The sequence below is a fragment of the Chelonia mydas genome, chromosome 1 (assembly GCF_015237465.2).
Source record: "Chelonia mydas isolate rCheMyd1 chromosome 1, rCheMyd1.pri.v2, whole genome shotgun sequence".
NCBI classification, from domain to species: Eukaryota; Metazoa; Chordata; order Testudines; family Cheloniidae; genus Chelonia; species Chelonia mydas.
In genome coordinates, this window is record NC_057849.1 from 10,983,665 (window position 1) to 11,005,578 (window position 21,914).

A 21,914-nucleotide genomic window follows, 5' to 3' on the forward strand; every position below is an offset into this window, starting at 1 on the left:
ACTATTTATTTGTATAATGGTAGCACCTAGGAGTTCCAGTCGTGGATTGGGACCCCATTGTGTTGGTGGTAACAATCCAGTTCTTAAGTGCAGAAATTGGACGTTATTACATAATGGTTGGTGCGTCTCGTGGCTGTCTCAGCAAAGAAGCCAGAGATTCAATGGGATGGCAACTGAGCTCGCCAGGCCAAGACAAAGGCAGTCTGGCTGAGGAGGCCTGCGTTGCTGCCTCCTGTACCATACCCGTCTATGGATAACTAGAGGAATTCAGTCTAGCAATTTTCTCCAGCACTAACGGCTTGATCCAATTCTCAGAGGGCTCACTGGGAGCTGGTTAAGATCCTAGATTCACTTCATTCTTAATTCACACCAAGTTTTTTTACTGACATGTTTTTGGAGCAGCAGTGGAAAGTGTTGCTTAGCATTACAATGATATGACCATTGGTAAAAATCTAGAAACATACAAAACATCCATGGGATAGCAAGGTGGTGAGTGGTTTGGTTTTTTTAGAGTGATGACGAACTGAGCCAACAAGCCAAAATAATAGTTAAACAGGCTTTCTCTCAGTGACCTTTGGCATCTGCAGAACCTGATTCTCACCCATTAGTTCTTTGATAGTCAGGATTACCCTATTCACTGTTCAAAGCCTGAAATCAGTGACTTATTGACTGGAGTGGACTGCACTGGCCAGAAAATTACAGGTTTCAGATTATAAAAATTACAAAATATAAAATTTTCTCACATAATCTGCTCACAGTAACTTCCTCCTTTCTCTAGCCCAAGATGACCAAGATAACTGTAATCCATGGCATTTAACACCCAGTGGAAAACTCTACCAACAATACTGTCACCCTTCTGCAGAGCCATAGTAGATGTTGGGGTCTTACCAGTCAGTTTCCCACTAGAGGAGAAATCAGTGTCATGGAGTCTGGGTATTTTCTTAGTGTACCTTGTTTTATTTACACTGTGTATACCAGTTTTTGAACAGGTCTGGTCACAACCGACACATAAGCAAATCCCTCTTTCAGAAATCTCAGCCAAACCATCAATTTCCAGCCCCCAGGAAGCAACTCGGCCGCAAGCGGTTAAGACAGAGTGAAAATTCTCCTGCTCTTTGCAATAGCTTCACCCACAAGAAACTACATTACCAAACTAACTGCAGTGCAGCATTTCTTCAAAGACTGAACAGCGTTAAAACACGAAGAGAACGAGCTTGTAAACTATATGTAGCAGTGCCAGCTGGGGTCTCCTGCCATCACAATATAATTCCTTAACTGGAAACTAACTCGAAATATATCTATTACTCAAGTACATACCGTGCCAACATTTAACATTATTATTGTCTCTGTCACAGTGCTAGCCGCAGCACCCTGATCACTCATGTTGCTGCAGCACAGAAGAGGCTGCAGGCTTAGCTGGAAGCAGTTAACCACTTTTCTATTGGGGGATGATGAGCACCTGGGTGATAATTACAAGACTACTGATACAAGTGGCAGTAATTGGGAGGAACAGGAAGCAGGGGGCGGAGCTCAGAAGGTGAACTGTATGAAGAAGAAAAGCTGTCTGAGAAGCCCCTGCTGCAATACGCATGTGTCGTGTTCTGTCTGCAAAAGAACTGTGGGATAAAAGGAACACAGGGTGAAAGGAAAAGAGCCTGGGTGTGTTTATGACCATGGGATGACAGGAACTGGCTAAGCACCGTGGCACACCAAATAGCTGAGAGGGGGCCATGTGGCACTGCCCTGCAGTATCATAGTAGAAAGACTTAGTGTAACGTTCACTCTGTTCTTACTAGCACTGAATATGGTGGCCTCACAATAGCTACAGCGAGATGCTAATGGGATTAGAACATCTCCACAGGGTAGCTCACTAGTAACCACAGTGGTGTGGCAATGGCAGAAGAACGGTTATGAACTGACATTCAGAAAATCTGTGCAAGGCATTGTTTAGTCCTTAGATTGGCATTTTTGAGGGGACTTCACCAGACCAGCAACTCACCCACCTCCATACCTGCAAACATACAGTAGAATGTATTGCCATATTTTGGTTGCAATTTTTATCCTCTCTGATGCCTATTGTCAAGCTAGACACCTGTGAGGCAGCGCAGGTTAGTAGACGGGGCACTGGACTGGGAGCCAGAAACAATGGGTTCTGTTCTTGGCTCTATCACTAATCCATTCTGACTTTGGGCAAGTCATTTCACTTTGCTGTGCTTTTGTTTCTCCTTCTGTCTTTTATCTGTCTGGCTAATTAGACTACAATCTCTCGAGGACAGAGACTCTCTTTTACTATGTCTGTGTACAGTGCCTAGCACAATGAGGCACTGATCTGAGCTAGGACTTCTGGATGCGACCGTAATACAAATAAACTATCATAATCATTATAAATCAAACCAAATACATACATAATGTAAAACATTACGAGTCCATTTTAAAGAAGTAGCATTCCCCCTCCTCCTATCACAGTGTACACACACAGAGGATAGGGACTGAATTTACACCGTTTTTGAAGGTGTTCCTCTCAACAAATAAATGTCCTGCCAGAGCATACTCCTGAATATGGTTGGTTTTAGGTTTGTGCTTTGCAGGAACACTGTGTCCTGCCCCAAGCTTCCTCCGCCCCTGAAAGCCTTCAAATACTTTTACGTTCTGGGTTGGTGCTCATAAGATGCACCCATGTATTATTTGTATTACAGTAGAATCCAGATGCCCCAAACACCATCAGGGCCCCATTTTACTGGTGCTGTACAAACACATGAGCAAACACCAGCTATTAAAACCAGCAACAGCACTTCCTGCAGCACTTGGGGGTGGGAGGGGAGGGAGAGTTACGGCTCCATCCAACCGTGGACATATCTTGACCCAGTTTAGCTTGGGAGATCTTAAGCACTTCAGGGCATGGATTGTCTCTTACTGTGTGTTTGTCTAGTGCCCAGCACTATACCAACACATAGTAAATTGGGCATTATAAGTAACCATGACAATGAGATGAGTGCAGACAATGCCATGGCTACTAAAACTGAACTTTGCTCCTTACATGCCTATTAAAGAGTTACTCACCCAGCTTTCCACAGAACAACTTCAGTCTCTTTTTGGTTTGGAGTCACCATAGTCCCTGCCAGAATCTCCTGTTTCCTGAAGATTAAAACTAACTCCCATCTGTCACACCGCACGTGGTCTTGCTGCTCGTTAACCTAGATAACAGAGTTTGTTGCATTGCAGCCACCCAAGACACAAAGTCATTTAGATAAAAGCTCAGGTAAAGCTGAACTTTACTCTTCCCACATCCCAGCAGTATAGCGTAGTTATTGGTTCCAAATTCTCTGCTCAGAGAAATGGCTAAATTGCTGCTGGAAAAATAAACACGGTTATTACATTTTATGGTATTCCCCAAGCACAAGCTTTCATGGGTGTAATTATGTTTTTGTTACTGTTTCCATTGCCAACCCTGCAGTGTATATGGCTATGGCACTGTGATGCCTTTTATTTCCTGTCTCCTGCACCATTACATTCCTAAGAACTTCTCCTGTGGGCAGGGCAGGCAGCCATTTTGTTCTCAGAGGTGCTACTGTCTGGTTCAGAGGAGCCAGATACACAGTACTCTCTTCTGGGGACTGTATTTCCTTCATTCTGCTTTTTTTCCTACCGTAAGATAAAAGCTTTCGCAGGCTGAAAGCATATGTTTTGCCACTTGTGTATGAAAGCAAACTCAACTTGCATCAGGGCTACTCAAACTTTGCCCAAAGTGAAGGCTGCACTGACCTATTGCCAAAAGCCTGAGGACCATAACCCATTCTCCTCACATGGAGCAGATTACATTCCTATTTTTCACACAGGGGTGCGGGCTGCAGGAAATACCGGCCCGACCTTCCCAGCATCACCTATGGATGGTGTATTGTTGGCTATTTATAACATAAGTATATAACCATGCCCAGTAACAGTAGGGTGAACTATTAAGAGAGTTACAGAGACCAGAGTTAGTCTGAAGAAACCAGTGTGGTGTGTGCCTGGGAACGGGTGATGATAATGGTAGCACTGATACTGCTTGGTGTCTAAAGGACTCCCTGTGCTGGAGCTGGTGTGGGGTGTATGGAAACACTTCCATTCAGGATTCTGAGGCACAGCATAGAATTCACTGCCCAGGAGCCTGGGGGTGTTAGAGTGGCGTTAAGCCATCTTTGCACTCTCCCAATCATGAGCTGCCCCAGGGCCTGTGGAGGCCCTCAGCAGAACTTTGGCAGCCCTGGGGGCCAGCTGAAGTTAGAGTAGCCTCCTGGAGCTGCCCTATAGGGTGCAGCACTGCCTGGAGTCTCCCTGTTCAAACATCCATCTCCTGCCCCCAGCCCTGCTCTGAGCATGCCTTCTACATCAGAGCTTGTGAGGGGGTCCTCAGAAGGTAGCCTTATGGCTGTCTTCTGCAGTCAGTCCTGCACTGAAGGAATTCTCCTCCAGCTCAATGTGGGACTTTTAGGGCATCTTATGTCATTCTGTCCCTTCTGTGTGATGTATGGGGATGGGAGGGAAGATGGGGCTCTAACCCCTTGAGTAGTGGTTTGGTGGTGTGTACTAGTGCCAAGAAGGACCTGTATGAGAGACCTCCCAATACTGTCCACATGTAACTTAATGCATGTCCCCAGAGCTGAGAGGTTAGTGTGCCAACTCCCACTGTACCCCCACATTCACATACTGTATAAACAACCTGACCTGACAGGGGCAAGAAAGACGTGTTTCCTCCTCTGGGAGAAAAAGCAACAAAACGTTGAATACCAGCAAGTCCCAGCTAGCAAAAGGAGGAACACACTACATGCACAGGTTGATGTGACCTATTTTCTCATTTGAGAACTCAATAGCCAGATATTACCACTGAGTAATATTATTTGACATCCAGAGATGAAAGGATTTGCGGTTGGCTGCCCGCCAGAGCAGGAGCCTGGTTGCTACTCATTCCCACAACCCGCAGAGCAGGTTTCAGAGGTTTGGTGAAATTCTTTTTCGAGTCATGACTGTGAAACACACGTTATGGTAGCAGGATTTTCTAAACCAGGGTTTATGTAATCTGAAAAGGCTCCCAAAGGCAGCTCTGTGCTGTGTTAAAACACCTATGTGTACAAATTGGGTAGCGTATGTATTTCACAGCTACTCTCTGTTGGAAGGATTCAGACCTGCTCAGATATCTGTGGCTGTATTGCCCTTTAGTAGTTAGAGGCTTTGAAATGAATCTGTGGTCACCCACTGCCATGAAGTCACAGCCGAATGGAAGGAAAGGAGCATGGTCTTGTTTGGAGCATGTGCATGGGAGACAGGTGTCTTAGGGTTGTATTCCTGACTCTGCCGTGACTTTGGGCAAGTCATCTAAACTCTTTATGACCCAGCTTCCTTATAAAACAGACACAGTAATACCTCACTCAAGGTGGCTTTAATTAACCTTAACTAATTACTGTTTGTAGAAGTGCAGAGTGTTATCTTCTAAAAGAAAATCACACACTCAACTGTCTGTTGAACTCAAACTGAAAAGACTGCAGGGCTCAGATTAATACATATGGCCCCAGGGAGCCAAGACATTTCAAACCTGGTGCTGACATCACACATTCATGTGCTACAGACCACAAATATATTTGCCCAATAAATCACACACACACTTGGGGAGGCCACTTCCAGTTGAGTTAAAGGAGCACTTCCTTAGCTGGCTATTGACATAGTAAGATTTCCTGTTGTGCTAAGTTAGCACAGGTGGAAAGACTGGTGTCCCAAAGAGTTTACAATCTAACTAGACAAGATAAACAGCACACAACCAAAATGCCAGAGGTGCAAGTCTTTCTTGTCAAGGCTTGTCTACATTACCCTCTGGATCAACGGGCAGTGATCAATCCAGCGGGGGTCAATTTATCGTGTCTAGTCTAGATGCGATAAATTGACCGCCGAGTGCTCTCCCGTTGACTCCGGTACTCCACTAGGGCAAGAGGCGCAGGAGGAGTCAACAGGAGAGCGTCAGCTGTCGACTTACCACAATGAACATACCGCGGTAAGTAGATCTAAGTACGTCAACTTCAGCTACATTAGTCATGTGGCTGAGGTTGTGTAACTTAGATCGATTCCCCCCCCTTAGCGTAGACCAGGCCTTAGTGACAATCTACAATCGATAAATGTAATCTAAAGCATTTTAACACTGATCTACACCGTGCCTCAGAACATCTGCTTTTTTTTCTAAACAAAAGCAGTTGGCCCAGATGGAAACACCTCTTGTTCTCGTGGAGAACGTCGGGTAAGTGCAGAGGGTGACGTGCACACATTGTTTGTTGCCCTTTTGCCAGTATGGGTGTGACACTTTGGGCATTCACCCAGACCAATAGCGGTTGTGTCACCACCCGCCCTTTGACCCTGGATGCTTCTGTGCTGTGTATCTTTGGTTCAGAGCCCTGGCAGCCTGCTCCCAGCATGCTGACCTCAGCCTCACCTCAGCCTTGCAGGGTGATATCAACAGCCCCTCCAGACCCGAGTCTCCCCAGAACCGTCTCCTTTGAAGTGCTCAGCCCCTCTCACTGTAGCACTCACAAAACCTTATGAAGTTTGTTGCTTCTTTTAAGAGAGTTCACAGCATGATCTTATTAGTTTGGCCAAGGATTTTACTCCTCAGTTTGAAACACAGCCCTGAGTTGGTTTTGTCATAAAACAGGATTACGCTTATGAACGCAGAACAGACATCTAGGTGATACCAAAACGGATGGAATCGAGATAGAAATGGTTACAAACAAAGCTTAAAAAATAGACTACCGAGACTAAAACCTCACTGAACAACCTCGAGTCGTTTGGTCAAAGTCGTTTTCTCCCCACAGTTGTTCTTCCAGCATGGCTGGCCAGGTCTTAGCCAGAATCGAACACAGAGCTCAAAGCACTTGGTTTCTTTGTCTCTTCAAGTGACGGATGCCAAATGGCTTTCTCTCTCTGCTCATATCCTCAAAGTTTATCTTTGTTTTCAAGGGCTCAGCTTGCTGTGTCCACCAGGGAGCTGACGCCATGTTAACTTTTGCAGTCTCTTCTCCCCCACTGTGAGAGTTAAGTGGTTGTCTCCCCCACTTGCTAGGTTGTGAGCTTTGTTTACCTTTTATGTAAATGTACTTCCCCTGTCTCTTTGCTCAGTTTACGCTGGAGACACATTCAAGCAGGCAGGACCACATCCCTTTGTCTAGGGCAGGATGACTTAAGCCCTACCTGCCAAACAAATTTTAAGGACATATTTCCAGTCCATAGATATAGTTTTCTGTATAGCATCTGTACATATACAACTCAGTAGTGTTAATCAACAGTGTGTTACCAGTTTGTATATCATACCTTGCATGACACCTTTTAGATGCAGATTATAACAGTGATGAGTTGGGGTATACTGAGCTGGTCAGGCCAGCTGAGACTCACTGCTAAATACCAGGGAGCCCTTTGTCTTCTGGCATTGGGGTGCTCTGGGGATCACAATAGGTTTGTCACATTTCTTTCTGGCGCATGTGAAATGTCTTTAACAAGCTCCAACGAGTGCCAACAGCTTTCTTAAACATGCTTCTATAGCAGTGGATGCAGTGAACATGTCACCTCTTGTTCAACATCCTCCCCTTGTGGGCAGAGAGAGGAGTGAATGTACAGTACACCTTGGCTCTGACTTATGGGTGCCACGTACATTTGGTTTCACAGCTATGCTGTCGACATCAGGAAGCAGCAGATAAAAATCTCACTATCCCACAGTGGAGCTAGTCCCATTTTTAGCTGAATGCTCTGTTAAAACCTGGAGTATCAATCATTATGACCCCTGCTCTGTACAATAACAAGAATGATCCTGCATTTATATAGGGCCTGCCTTCTACATGGGATCCAAATGACTTCACAAACATCATTAATTCTACAGACTATGAGGCAGATCAGGGCGAGAGTTCTGGGAGCTTGCTCTGTAACTGCCCTTTGTGCCAGTATCACCGTGATTGGTCAAACCCTGGTTTAGTGCACGTGAGCAAAACTCCCTCTACTGGTAACCCTTTGCAACTAACAGCCTGGCACTCACTCGTGACCGGGACTCGATCTCCTGTGGACCTAAGGACTCAGGACAAACTTGACTTAGAGATGCCATGTGGGATGGGGCATCCAGGCCTCACAACGGCGAGGCTCCAGGAGGTTAATGAGGGCTTATGGATCCAGCTGGCCCACCCTGCTACACATGTAGCAGATGTCAGGAGTGGAGAGGAGAGGTAAAAAGAGGAGACCAGCTAAGTTTGGGGCTGACCAGGAAGGGGAGCAGAGCTCTGCTTCTCCCTTCGTGAGAGAAGCCTGCTTTCAGCCAAGTGTCTGTGACAGCTTACTGCCAAGATGAGCCTCCTAATGGATGGGAGGACTGGGCCCAGGAAGACAGGCTAAACAGACTGGCTGCACGAAGACAAGCCCTGAGTAGAAAGGTGGGGTCCTGCTGAAGACGTCTCAGACAACCCTGGTTTTGAGTCCATAGAATTCCTTTATTTTTGGACTTCAGTACCCCAGAAGGATGGGACTCAAGTGTGCCTGAGCTGGAAGGCTAAAGCATCACTGCCCTGGACCCTTGAGAGGTGACAGCTGACTATCGGAGACCCCACAACAGGGTTAGTAGTATCCCATTGGGCCACAAGGGGCACCACAGAGGTAGGTCCTGTCACACAGTGATTTACAGTCTCCAGTCAAGACTCCTTCTAGAGGCTGTCCCCAGTCAAGATCACAGCTTGCTACATACTAACAACTGACGGAGTTGTTCCTTTAGCTGAAGTAATTGATATATGGATGGTTCTGTGAGGGGAGCCTGCAGAGCAGCTGTCTGTGCTGTACCTGTTTTGTGAATACACATCTCAGCCACAGGCTGTAAATCCAGTCCCTTTCACAAGCTCTCCCTTCACTCTCTGTTTGTTTAAAGGTCTATTTTAAAGAATGAGCTCCTTGTAACATCAAAGTCAGTAAAGACTAAAAATAGAGAAAGTGGAAAAATCTATATCCCATGCCCACAATCTGTTCTCTTCACTAACAATATGTTGGTTATTTTTGTCCCTCTCTCAAAGGTGAGGCTTTGCATTCTCCCCCATCCCCCAGCCCAAGCAGCGCTTTCTAATTTAATATTTCATTCAGTTTGGGTTTAGTGAAAGCAAGCGATTAATGGCCATGGCTAGAACCAGGCACAGTGGGAACATGCAGACAAGCCTCTCAAAGTTACCCACTCCAACCCTGACAGCGGCCTTCAGCCCTGACCTGCAGGAGTCTTGTTCACACCCCAGGCCTAAGCACTGACTGACAGCTGTGCTGCATCTGGTGCTTTTGTGATGTATTTATCTTGTATTCTTTTGGTTTAGACATAAGATGAAACTCTAACCAAGAGCTGCCCGCGTCCATGGTCTGGGAACAGAGATGGAAATTAATAGGATCAAATTCATGCCATTATGCTGTATAACAAAAGATTTTGCATTCCATCCAAAGTAAATAAATCGCCAACCCCCATGCTCTATTAGTAGAAATTCCCTCCGGCTCTGGGATAAGAGATCCCTCCATTCTGATTAAAAGTCACTCATCGCAGCCTGCTGGGCCCTCTCTGAAAAAAAGGAACAAAAGCATTCCAAGCCAGGGATTGCAGATGTGCTAGGAACACCTCATGGTCAATGGTGTCTAAGGCAGTTGACAGATCTAATAAAATCAGAATGGATAGCTTATTCTTGTGTGTGAAGAAGTTCATTTGCAAACTGTGCTGGGATCTACCAACTTAAGGAATCAGGTCACAAATGAATTTAAGGTTCTGAGGGCCATCAACTTCACAGCTTCATTGGCCCATGGATGGGTCTCTGTATAGACCTTTCAGACAGATTGATATAGTTTTGTAAAGCACAGAACTAAAGTGAGCCCATAAAATAGATCAGAGACATAGGTTAACCAGATTAGGTAAAAGTTAAAGCTTACACAGGCAACACAGGGGTATCATTAACACCAAGCCATCCGTATAACTTTAGTGCTTCCTCAAAAAGAAAAGGAGTACTTGTGGCACCTTAGAGACTAACAAATTTATTGGAGCATAAGGTTTCGTGAGCTACAGCTCACTTCATCGGATGCATTCAGTGGAAAATACAGTGGGGAGATTTATATACACAGAGAACATGAAACAATGGGTGTTACCATACACACTGTAACGAGAGTGATCACTTAAGGTGAGCTATTACCAGCAGGAGAGAAAAAAAGCCTTTTGTAGTGATAATCAAGGTGGGCCATTTCCAGCAGTTGACAAGAACGTCTGAGGAACAGTGGGGTGGTGGTGGGGGGAATAAACATGGGGAAATAGTTTTACTTTGTGTAATGACCCATCCACTACCAGTCTTTATTCAAGCCTAAGTTAATTGTATCCGGTTTGCAAATTAATTCCAGTTCAGCAGTCTCTTCTTGGAGTCTGTTTTTGACTTCCTGACTCAGTTACAGCATGCTGCTAAAGACACTGGTTCTTTTCTCAAGCTCTGAGAGCAAATTCTTCAGGATACAGAATCCTATTCGCCAGTCCTATTACCATTGCAGTCCACAGCAAAACTCTCATTTCTCTTCAGTTTCTATTCCACTCAGAACGAGAGAAAACCTCCTTTCTGGACAGAGAAATGTTCTCATTCAAGAATGCGTTGGTATATTGAAAGTAGCCTCCAGTATTGATTTCCACCTCTTCACCAATAAGGTTCCAACTTTTATAGGACATAATTAACTATTCCGTTCTACATAGGTTTTTATAACTAAACTCGTAGCCACCTGGAGTTCCATCTGTGGTGTAATGAAAGCACGTTGAACTTGAAATGTTGTCCATAACACTGCATGCTGGAGACAGTAACTGTCATTAGCAATGAGATAGGATCTTGCACATGCTGTTGAAAGTGAAAGATAGGACGCAATTGCCTCACTTACAATGATTAAATATTTAAGCACAGCCTTTTCGTCTGAGCCACTCTCTGTTTCGTATGTTTCATGTAGCAGATTGGATAGATAATTTTATTGACTATTTGTAGGTATTTTACTAACTATGTAATTCAAAAGAACCTGTAAGGACCACATCTGTTCTTTAATTGGTCCATGTTTCCAGAGTTTTGCATCAGTAAGGACTGTAGGATTTGGCCCAGATTGTAAATAATAGAACATTTCTTATGGAGCTGTGATATCAGAGAATGGGAGGGGAAGTGGGAAACCAGTGTCTATCACTGAGGAGAGACTGGTCTCCTGTGGATACCAAGAATTCAGTTGGTTCTGGGAGCTTAATCATTGATCATCCCATTGAGGTGGGGGAAGCAAAACTTGCCCCTTCCTCAATGGAGCAATCTAAGGGAAATTCTCCATGCAATCCTCCCTCAGTGTTCTCCCCAGATCTGCTCCAACAACTGTTTCTGCAGGAAGGTTTAATGCAGGCAAATGGACAAGTTTGATTTGATTTTTTAACGAGCTATTGATGAGATCTTTCATAACAGATGAAACTATCCCAAGAATCAGAGTTTGTTTCTGGTGCCAAGGCATTCAGCTGCAGGGACAAATGATGTCATTACAATAAATTAGTGCATAAACATCTCAAACACACAATAGACGTGAAATATTGGACTGAAAGCACAAACCCTGAGGAATCACTACAAGAACGGGTGGGGAGGAGCCCTACACAGGGGCTGGCATGACTGATAATAGAAATGTCTCTGGAAAAGGAATATTACCAGATGGTTTGTAAAAGCGAGGAGCCCAGAGTCACCCTCGTGGAGCCCTGATGTCTACAGAGGGCCCCCCTGTGGGTGAAAGGATCTGTGCAGGCCAGACTCCTTTGTGGACTTGGGGCCTAACAAAAAAAAAAGGAAGCAAATTTCATGCTTCAGGACAGAAGCAGGGGTCAAGAAGGCGTGTTCCATAGGCACCAACTCCATGGGTGCTCCAGGGCTGGAGCACCCACGGGGAAAAATAGTGGGTTCTCAGCACCCACTGGTGGCCCCACCGATCAGCTTCTCCCCCTCCCTCCCAGCGCCTCCCGCCCTCCATTATCAGCTGTTCAGGAGGAGCTGGGGGAGCAGGGGGTGGAGTGAGGGCGGGGCCCGCTCAGGGAAGGGAGCAGAACAAGGCGGGAAGGGGCAGGGTGGGAAGAGGCGGGATGGGGGTGGGGTTTGGGGAAAGGAGTGGAGTGGGGGCAGGGCCTGGGGCAGAGTGGGAGTCAAGCACCCCCTGGGAAATGACAAAGTTGGTGCCGGGAGCATGTTCCCTTCCTTACCGCAGTCTGCCACTGGCCCGCTATAATAGTATTGAATTCTTTGCCTTCATCAGAAGCCTCAGATGCTAGTTACTGCTGGAGGCTGAATATGTGACTAAATAGACCCATGGTGTGATTTAGCAGGGCAAATCCTAGGTTATCTACATCTGTGCCTCCAATTACAGCTGGCTGCAGTGCCTTGTATTTCCGATGGCTTCCCCCATCTCAGCATCTTCTTTGCTCTCTTTTCAGAACTATACAAACTGCAGGTGCATCTCTGCAAATGGGGCTGAAGGATCCGCCTCTCCTGGGACCTGTGGCACAAATTGCTTCTACCTCCTCTTACCCTTTGTTGTACTTTCCTGCCTGGCTGGAATCCTGGCAAGCACTTCACACACACCATCCTTCATGCTCATCCTGAGGTAATGTAGGCGGGATCATCACCACTCTCGCACCACGGGCTCTATCTGGCATCTTCCCTTCTCTGTAGAACACTCTGGAGCTGGGATGAGGAGGCTGAGTTTTAAAAACCCCAAACCATCGGGGGCTCAGATCTGGGAGCTATTTTATCCAAACCACAAACATTCAGGGAGTGGCAGGCATAAGGGTTAAATTCAGAGCGTCCATCTTGGCACATCTCTATTGTATTTATCCACATTTAACCATAGATATTATTATTTATAGTGTGGCCATGCCTAGAGATCCCAGTCAGGGGTCATGGCCCCAGCATGCTAGGCCCTGTACAAGTGAGGAAATGGAGCCCCAGAGGGCTCACAGTCTAGGGTTATGACAAGACACTGCAGGTGGATAAGTAGACAAACAGGGACCTGGGGGGTTGTGGGGGGGGGGGGTTGATAAGGTAACAGTGAAGATGGGTTCATTTGCATATGGGTCTGATTCTGATCCCCAATTGATTTTACAGCAGTGTAACTGCACTGGGGCTCACTCCCCACTGCCTTGCACCTGATTTACCCCAGTGCAAAGTAAGGGTAAAAGTGGGTGTAAAGTGCTACCAGATCAGCATGACAGCATTTCCTACATGCACTGTGCCCAGGTGTTAGTGAAGGCAGTGGAGGATAAGGCCCACTGACTTCCCTGGAGTTATTGCTGATGCCATCCCGGTCTGTGTCTCGCCATCCATCATCTGTAGCTATCCTCATCTAAATCTGCTTCTGTCTTTCTCCTTGTTTCTCTCTGTCTTTCTTAAAGCGTCTCCATCTTTACACTATAACAAATCACCAAGACAGAAGGGCAGGTAAGCACGCCATGTTCTTCCCCCTTCGGCACTTGACCTAGTAGCTCAGTTTGCTAGCAGGTATGGGAAGCTCTGTCATGTGTCTGAATGTCAAATAGTGCTAGAAACAAAGAACTGCTTTACACTGAAGTGTCAGAGCAGGAGAAATCATTGGGACTGATGTTTGCCTCACACAGACCCTTACAACAGGCTGTGCCTTGTATTAGGAGATCTGGCGGAGCACCTCTCACAGCAGGTTTCAGGTGCCCTTTGACTATACAGGCTCTTCCCATCTCTTTAACCGGAGCAGCTAAATCCCTTGCAGAGTTAAAGAACAATGCATCAATACTAGCCAATGTGATGTGTATTGTGGTGGCACCTTACAGTGCTGAGCAGCTGTCAACATTTCAACATCATTAACCTCCCAGGGACTGGGACATTCTTGGCTGGTTCAGTGAAATGGTTACTCTGTCAGTCAAAGCCCATGGAAGTTGCGCTGCTCAGAATTTGTGACACCAGGGGCTACACCGACAACTTGGGAGCCAGAGGCCTGTACCTTACTCTCCTATAGATTTTACAATAAAAAACAAATGGACACATCCATCATTTCAGTTTATACAGTCTCATTCCTCAAAGGAATTCCTAAAACCCTCCAGTGACAGAGATTCCACAACCTCCACAGGCAATCTATTCCAGTGCCTAACCACCCTGACAGTTAGGAAGCTTTTCCTTATGTCCAAGCTAAACCTCCCTTGCTGCAAATTAAGCCCATTGCTTCTTGTCCTATCCTCAGAGGTTAAGGAGAACAGTTTTTCACCTTCCTTCTTGTAACAATCTTTTATGTACTTGAAAACTGTTATCATTGTCCCTTCTCTTCTCCAGACTAAACAAATCCTGTTATTTCAATCTTTCCTCACAGGTCTGTTTTTGCAACAGTGTTACACTGTTAACTCATATTTAGCTTGTGATCCACTATAACCCCCAGATCCCTTTCCACAGTACTACTTTCTAGGCAGTCATTTCCCATTTTGTATGTGTGCAACTGATCGTTCCTTCCTAAGTGGAGTACTTTGCATTTGTCCATATTAAATTTCATCCTATTTACTTCAGACCATTTCTCCAGTTTGTCCAGATTATTTTAACCTTATCCTCCAAAACACTTGCAACCCCTCCCAGCTTGGTATCATCCGCAAACTCTATGCCACCATCTAAATCATTGATAAAGTTATTGAACAGAATCAGACCCAGAACTGATCCATGTGGTACCCCACTTGATATGCTCTTCCAGCTTGACTGTGAACCAACTCTCTGGGAATTGGTTTTTTATTGTCATTACATTTGAGCACCCAAATATGTGCTAGGTGCCAAAATGAACATCTAAATATTTGGCCAACTGATCCGTCAGGAGATGCCCAAAATCCTAGCCTTGTCCTCTGCTATTACAGAATATGTTAAACAAATGAATACAAGGAAATAACATTAACCTTTGAAAACATGTTACAGTAAATAATATAAAAGAATGGAGAGATTATAAGAACTAACCAAAAAATCATGGCTGTGATATATCTGATGGTGCAGTCTGCCCTCAGATACGCACATACAAGATTTGCATGGATGTAACAAAGGGCCATATTTGTTCCTATTTCTGTGTAGGGGGATGTACTAATTCCTCTTTTGTTTTTGCTTTTCAGGAGCGTTCAGCCTGAAGATAAGTCATTTGCTATTGGGATACAGTTCCTGCTGCTGAGAGTTTTCGGTACATTAAAATTTGTTGTTATGTAGCATTGAAAAGTCATAAGATATTTTGTATTCACATGCATCAGATGGGACATCAATGGAAATACTCAGGTGCTACAAAAGAAGGGTATTGTTGATTCAGTTGGTGTCACATTTTTCTCAGGTAAGGCAACCTAAACCGCCCCCACTGCAACTTGAGTCCATTGCTCCTTGTTCTCTCATCTGTTACCACTGAGAACAGCCGAGCTCCATCCTCTCTGGAACTCCCCTTCAGGTAGTTGAAGACTGCTATCAAAACTCCCCTCACTCTTCTCTTCTGCAGACTAAATAAACTGAGTTACCTCAGCCTCTCCTCATAAGACATATGCCCCAGCCCCGTAATCATTTTCGTTGCCCTCCGCTGGACTCTCTCCAATTTGTCCACATCCTTTCTGTAGTGGGGGGCCCAAAACTGGACGCAGTACTCCAGATTTGGCCTCACCAGTGCCGAATAGAGGGGAATAATCACTTGCCTCAATCTGCTGGCAATGCTCCTACTAATGCAGCCCAATATGCAGTTAGCCTTCTTGGCAACAAGGGCACACTGCTGACTCATATCCAGCTTCTCATCCACTGTAATCCCCAGGTCCTTTTTTGCAGAACTGCTGCCTAGCCATTCGGTCCCCAGACTGTAGCAGTGCATGGGATTCTTCCATCCTAAGTGCAAGACTCTGCACTTGTCCTTGTTGAACCTCATCAAATTTCTTTTGGCCCAATCCTCCAATTTGTCTGGGTCACTCTGGACCCTATACCTACCCTCCAGCATATCTACCTCTCCCCCCATCTTACTGTCATCTGAAAACTTGCTGAACATCCATCCCATCATCCAGATCGTTTACGAAGATGTTGAACAAAACCGGCCCCAGGACTGACCCCTGGGGCACTCCGCTTGATACTGGCTGCCAACTAGATATCGAGCTGTTGATCACTACCTGTTGAGTCCAACGATCTAGCCAGCTTTCTATCCACCTTATAGTCCATTTTTCCAATCCATACTTCTTTAACTTGCTGGCAAGAATACTGTGGGAGACCATATTAAAAGCTTTGCTAAAGTCAAGGTATATCACATCCACTTTCCCCATATCCACAGAGCCAGTTATCTCATCATAGAAGGCAATCAGGTTAGTCAGGCATGACTTGCCCTTGGTGAATCCATGTTGACTGTTCATGATCACCTTCCTCTCCTCCAAGTGCTTCAAAATGGATTCCTTGAGGACCTGCTCCATGATTTTGCCAAGGACGGAAGTGAGGCTGACCGGTCTATAGTTCTCCGGGTTATCTTTCTTCCCTTTTTTAAAGATGGGCACTATATTTGCCTATTTCCAATCGTCCGGGACCGCCCCCAGTCGCCACAAGTTTTCAAAGATAATGGCCAATGGCTCTGCAATCACATCAGCCAACTCCCTCAGCACCCTTGGATGCATTAGATCTGGACCCATGGACTTGTGCATGTCCAGCTTTTCTAAACAGTCCTTAGCCTGTTCTTTCACCACTGAGGGCTGCTCACCTCCTCCCCATACTGTTTGCCCAGTGCAGCAGTCCTGGAGCCGACCTTGTCTGTGAAGACCAAGGCAAAAAAAGCATTGAGTACTTCAGCTTTTTCCACATCATCTGTCTCTAGGTTGCCTCCCCCATTCAGTAAGGGTCTCACACTTTCCCTGATCTTCTTATTGTTGCTAACATATCTGTAGAAACCCTTCTTGTTACCCTTTACAACCCTTGCTAGCTGCAACTCCAGTTGTGCCTTGGCCTTCCTGATTACCCGCCTGCATGCTCCCCAACAATATTGTTATACTCCTCCCTAGTCATCTGTCCAAATTTCCACTTCTTGTAAGCTTCCTTTTTGAGTTTAAGCTCACCGAAGATTTCACTGTTAAGCCAAGCTGGTCTCCTGCAATATTTGCTGTTCTTTCTGCACAGAGGGATGGTTTGTTCCTGCACCCTCAATAAGGCGTATTTAAAATATAGCTAGCTATTCTGTACTTCTTGCCCTCTCGTATTAGCCTCCCAGGGCATTCAATTCAAATAATTGTTTTTCTTATTGCGGTAATGAATTTTCACCTGGAGAACACTGGTATATGTCCCAGAAGTCCTAACAATGCACATTTTCACACAATACAGCATGGACAGGAAGAAGTGAGCCTGCAATTGCAATAATACCTGGATTGTGTGAATGTCCCTTATATAAAAATGACATAAAAAGCCCATCACATCTGGCTCAACCCCAGCCAATGCAGGATTGTTCCTTAAAGCAGTATTTAACAAGCCTGTAGCTGCCTATAATATCGTGGTTGTAGCTATGTTGCAAACCGTGGCCGTTCTGCAATGACAGACCAGACGGAATTAAGTCTAGCCTGGTAGAAATGCAGGTTTGGGACCTTGATGTCTCATTCCATTCTCAACTATAGTAACTTTTAGACAGAAAGTATGTGAACAGCCACTCCAAGGTGCTGGAGGATGTTTCTTCTAACTGGTTAAGGCCTTTTCTAGTGTCTGGCCCACAGACAACTTGTGGCTCGTGATACTGGGAGGGCACAATGTAAAGGGGGTGGATACGTGACCGCCCCACATGTTGCCTCTGGGAGGAACTTCCAGCCCCACCTCCCTGGGCCAAGGCAGCCAATCCCAACAGCTCCTGGGTGGCTAGGGCCACAGGAGTGGGTACCACATGCCTCTGAGCCTGGCTGGGGGCCCAGGGAGACTCACAGCACCAGTGTCTCCCTGGAGCTTGTGAACACCTCAGCAGGGGAGGCATAGGCAATGCCCCTACGTCTGGCTGAGCAGAGGCCAGGGAATCTGCTCCCGGCGCCTTCTCCAGTGATCACCTGCCTTGCGCCCAGCCCAGGACAGCGGTGCTCTCCCCACTTCACCAGAGTTACCTGCCAGGAGTGACGGGGGCAGGGCTCTGTCCTTCTCCCATTGTGCCTTCCCGCAGCACATTTCCAGCTCGCTCACCCACTCTCCCTGGCAGCCAGGCCTGGGCAGGAAATGGAGGGGGTGGGACAGAGCCACTTCTCATGCCACTTCTCATGCCAGCTCATGGCGGCTGCTCCACGTCTCTGACTCTGTGCAGCACGGCAGCTGCCTGAGGGAGATCCCAGCTGCTCCCTGCCCAGGCCCAATTGCCGGGGTCAGGGGGCAAGCGAGCCAGAAACTTGCCAGGGGGGAGGGGGAGCTCCAGTTCACTTAGCCCCTGTCCCCAGCAGTGGAGCCTGGGCAGGGAGCAGAGGGGGCTGGACACCCCCCGCTCCCCAGCAGGGTTCTCACAGGCAGCCGCTGTGCCGCACAGAGCAGCGACCTGGAGTGGCCACCCTCAGCCGGCATGAGAAGCAGCTCCATTCACCCCTTCCACTCCCCACCCGGGCCCTGCTGCCAGGGACAGGGACTTAACATGCCAGGGGGCAACATCCCAGGCAAGCCAAGCAGAAATCGGGGGGGGAGGGGGGAGACACACTTGACCCACATGCCCCCCTATGTTTCGCCTATGCCAAGAAGACACCAGCCGGGCCACCAGCCATTCTGAAATCAGTTTAATGTGGTTTTGAAAAATGGTAGGATGGGGTCTGCCCTAACAGAAAGCAATGCGTCTCATTTGACAAACCAAGTGCCCTGTGCTTGTTTTCCAGCCTGGATGCCAGGACCGGTGCTTTATGGCAGTGCCATTGACACAACCTGCATCCTGTGGGAAAAGAAGTGCAAGAAGAACGCAGCTTGCAGATACTATGACAATGATCTCTTCAGACAAAGGTATGGCCCCTGTGAGGCTCCATCAGATACTGCCTGTCCTGAGGGGTTGTCTACATTACAGGGGCTAGAGGGGCATAGCTACAGCACCACAGCTATGCCACTGTAATCCTGAAGCGTAGGTACACACTACAGCAACGGAAGGGTTTTTCCCATCACAGTAGTAACTCCACCTCCCCAAGCGGTGGTAACTAGGCAACAGACGCATTCTTCCATTGATCTACCCATATCTACACTGGGGGTTTAGGTCGGTGTATAGAAGCATAGAATCATAGAATATCAGGGTTGGAAGGGACCTCAGGAGGTCATCTAGTCCAAACCCCTGCTCAAAGCAGGACCAATCCCCAATTAAATCATCCCAGCCAGGGCTTTGTCAAGCCTGACCTTAAAAACTTCTAAGGAAGGAGATTCCACCACCTCCCTAGGTAGCTATAGCACTCAGGCATATGCATTTTTCACGCACCCCTGAACATCGTTGCTATGTCAACCTGACACCTCCTCATCAATTATTGGGAGTGGACCACATCCACCCTGACTAAATTGGCCTTCTACATTGGTTCTCCACTTGTAAGGTAACTCCCTTCTCTTCATGTGCCAATATATATTTATGCCTGTATCTGTAATTTTCAGTCCATGCATCGGAAGAAGTGGGGTTTTTTTACCCACATATGTCCAAATAAATCTGTTAGTCTTTAAGGTGCCACTGGACTCCTCATTGTTTTTGAAGCTTTTAAGTGTAGACCAGGCCACACTTCTTATCGTACACTGGTGGCATCTTTAAAAGAAAATGGAGGAATCTGCATGGAAAACGAGGTGATGAACATGGGATGGATGGATGGATAGACTGGAAAGTGGCATCATGAGATTTGCTAGGCAGACTTCCTACCCTGTTACAGTGATGTGCAGTTAATATCTTATTAAAGAGCTCTCATAGAAACATCCCCACCTTTCCTGCCATAACCCCGTGTTCAGTGAGGTACATGTATCGGCAGAGATATGGGGTAAAGGGCTAGGACATTGGTAATTTGTTTCCCCATTTAAATAAAGACACTTTCTCCAAATGCCAGGAGGTAGCACTGTCCAGCAGACAGATTTCTAGTCAGCTGTGCTTGCTGCAAAGCTTTGTACTTACTACCTGAAAAACGCTGTAAGTGTGGAGCACCATGCTCAGCTTGAAGTGGAGCAAAGGGTTTTCATGGGGTTCAGGGGTATTCTCCACAGGACAGTTTATTGAAATTACCTCACACATGGTACAATCCTCTGGAAAAAACAAGTTCCTCAGTAGAATGTGTATGAGCCCCTGGAGATCCGTCCTCTCTGTCAGGGATAATATAACAGCATCTCGAGATGGAATGACTCCACCAGATGCAGGGAAATCATCCCGGACCTCTCGACCAGTGACTGCTCGGCTGAGGAGAATCATGGGGAGGTTGGAAGGCACTTCTACCTGGTTGCTTACATTGAGTAGGATTTGCAATTGGCATGAGCAAGTGTTATTCAGCCTGGGTGCGGCGGCACGTTCCATTTTATTTTCCAAACCTTTGCACCAGTAAAGCTATTACTGAGGTCAATATTCAGCCAACATTTTCTTTTGGCCCTGACACATGCAGATTTCCTACCCATTGATGGGTGATACCCACTTTCCCTGTTAATTGACTGACTGAAAAAGCTCTTGACATAAACTCCACGCTCATTTGATGCATGTCCTGAGGCTTGGTGGTTGATAGATGCTGTTCCCTGAAACTTTGCACCTTACCTTATTACCTTGTCCTTTTGTGTTTCTGTACCTTAGGTTCCTTGGGCTCCAGTTTTTCTTTGAAGTGGGAGCTTTTCTGTGCTTCGTGGCTGTGTTCATCATTCTCAGACGACAAGAGAGGGAAACCACGAATGCCACAGAGCCAAAGACAATCCCAGAGAAGGAGAAGCTGGCGGAAAAGTCAAGCAAAAACCTAGGGTCCAAAGTCTGACTCAGAGAACGTGAATCACGTTCCATATCGGCTACCCAGGGAAGCACACAGATTGCCTTTTACTGTTACTGTGAAGAATGGATGCTTGGGATTAGACTGAACAGGAGATAAGCTTATTTATTTCCTGTCTTTATCTTTGGCAGCTACAGCTTCTGTTCTTTCTTCTTTTTTTATCTGCTAGTTTACATCTACCCATGCTTGAGTGGTGCCTCATGCACTTGTTTGATTGGGTTAATCCCTTTGGACATTGCAGCCTTATAGAGTTATATCTTCCTACGCATTCATTCGGCTGGCAGTCTGGATGATTCCAGCACTCTAAGCACTAATACGTACAGCTGAATTGTTTTTATAAAGGTTTTTGTACAGTACACAAATGTTTCTATGTATCCTTGAACAGTATTCTGTACTTGCCCATAAACACCAATTATCACAGCACTAGGGTACCTTCTCTTCTTGTTACATTATTAGATGGCCTCAGGACCTCTGAAAGCCTGGTCCTATTCGCACTGAGGAGTTAGGAGTTATGCTGTGCTAGATGTATGGTTGTAAGGCTGGCTGACATACTGAAGCTCTTGTGTTGGTTGAAAGAGAGGCTACATGTGCATGGGGTAACACCAGCCGGTTGGGAGGGAGAAGAAGTGGTACTGGGAGTGAGAGGATAGCAAGGTTGGATTGTAATGGGATGTACTGGCCCTTTAAGCCTAAGGAGTCCAGAAGGCTGCATTCTGGGGAGGTGGTTGTGAGCACAGGCTCAGAAACATGCTGAAGCCAGACAAGAGGAAGTAGTCCCGGGGAGTTAGCGGTGGGGTGGGAAGATCCCAGAATGCTGTCATTAAGGCACAGGATCAAGAGCCCTGTAGTACAGGCAAGGGCAGACTAGTATATAAGCGTCCTTCCCTCTCAGAATAGGGTGCCCATGGACAGAGCAAGGGAGACTGAGCCAGAAGGCTGGGCTTCCGTT

General features: G+C 46.4%; 1 protein-coding gene across 7 annotated transcripts in view; it reads left to right on the plus strand.

The window, feature by feature from the left end:
• SLCO2B1 (solute carrier organic anion transporter family member 2B1) overlaps window positions 1-21,388 on the plus strand; it is a 101,029-nt gene extending 79,641 nt beyond the window's left edge. For all 7 annotated transcript variants that reach the window (XM_007069619.4, XM_027831763.3, XM_043527342.1 and 4 more), the window contains 4 exons: window positions 12,485-12,654; window positions 15,158-15,222; window positions 18,869-18,989; window positions 20,779-21,388. In XM_007069619.4, the coding sequence (XP_007069681.2) occupies window positions 12,485-12,654; window positions 15,158-15,222; window positions 18,869-18,989; window positions 20,779-20,953 (531 nt within the window). In that variant the 3' untranslated portion in view covers window positions 20,954-21,388. The remainder of the gene's footprint in view (window positions 1-12,484; window positions 12,655-15,157; window positions 15,223-18,868; window positions 18,990-20,778) is intronic.
• The last annotated feature ends 526 nt before the right edge of the window (window positions 21,389-21,914 follow it).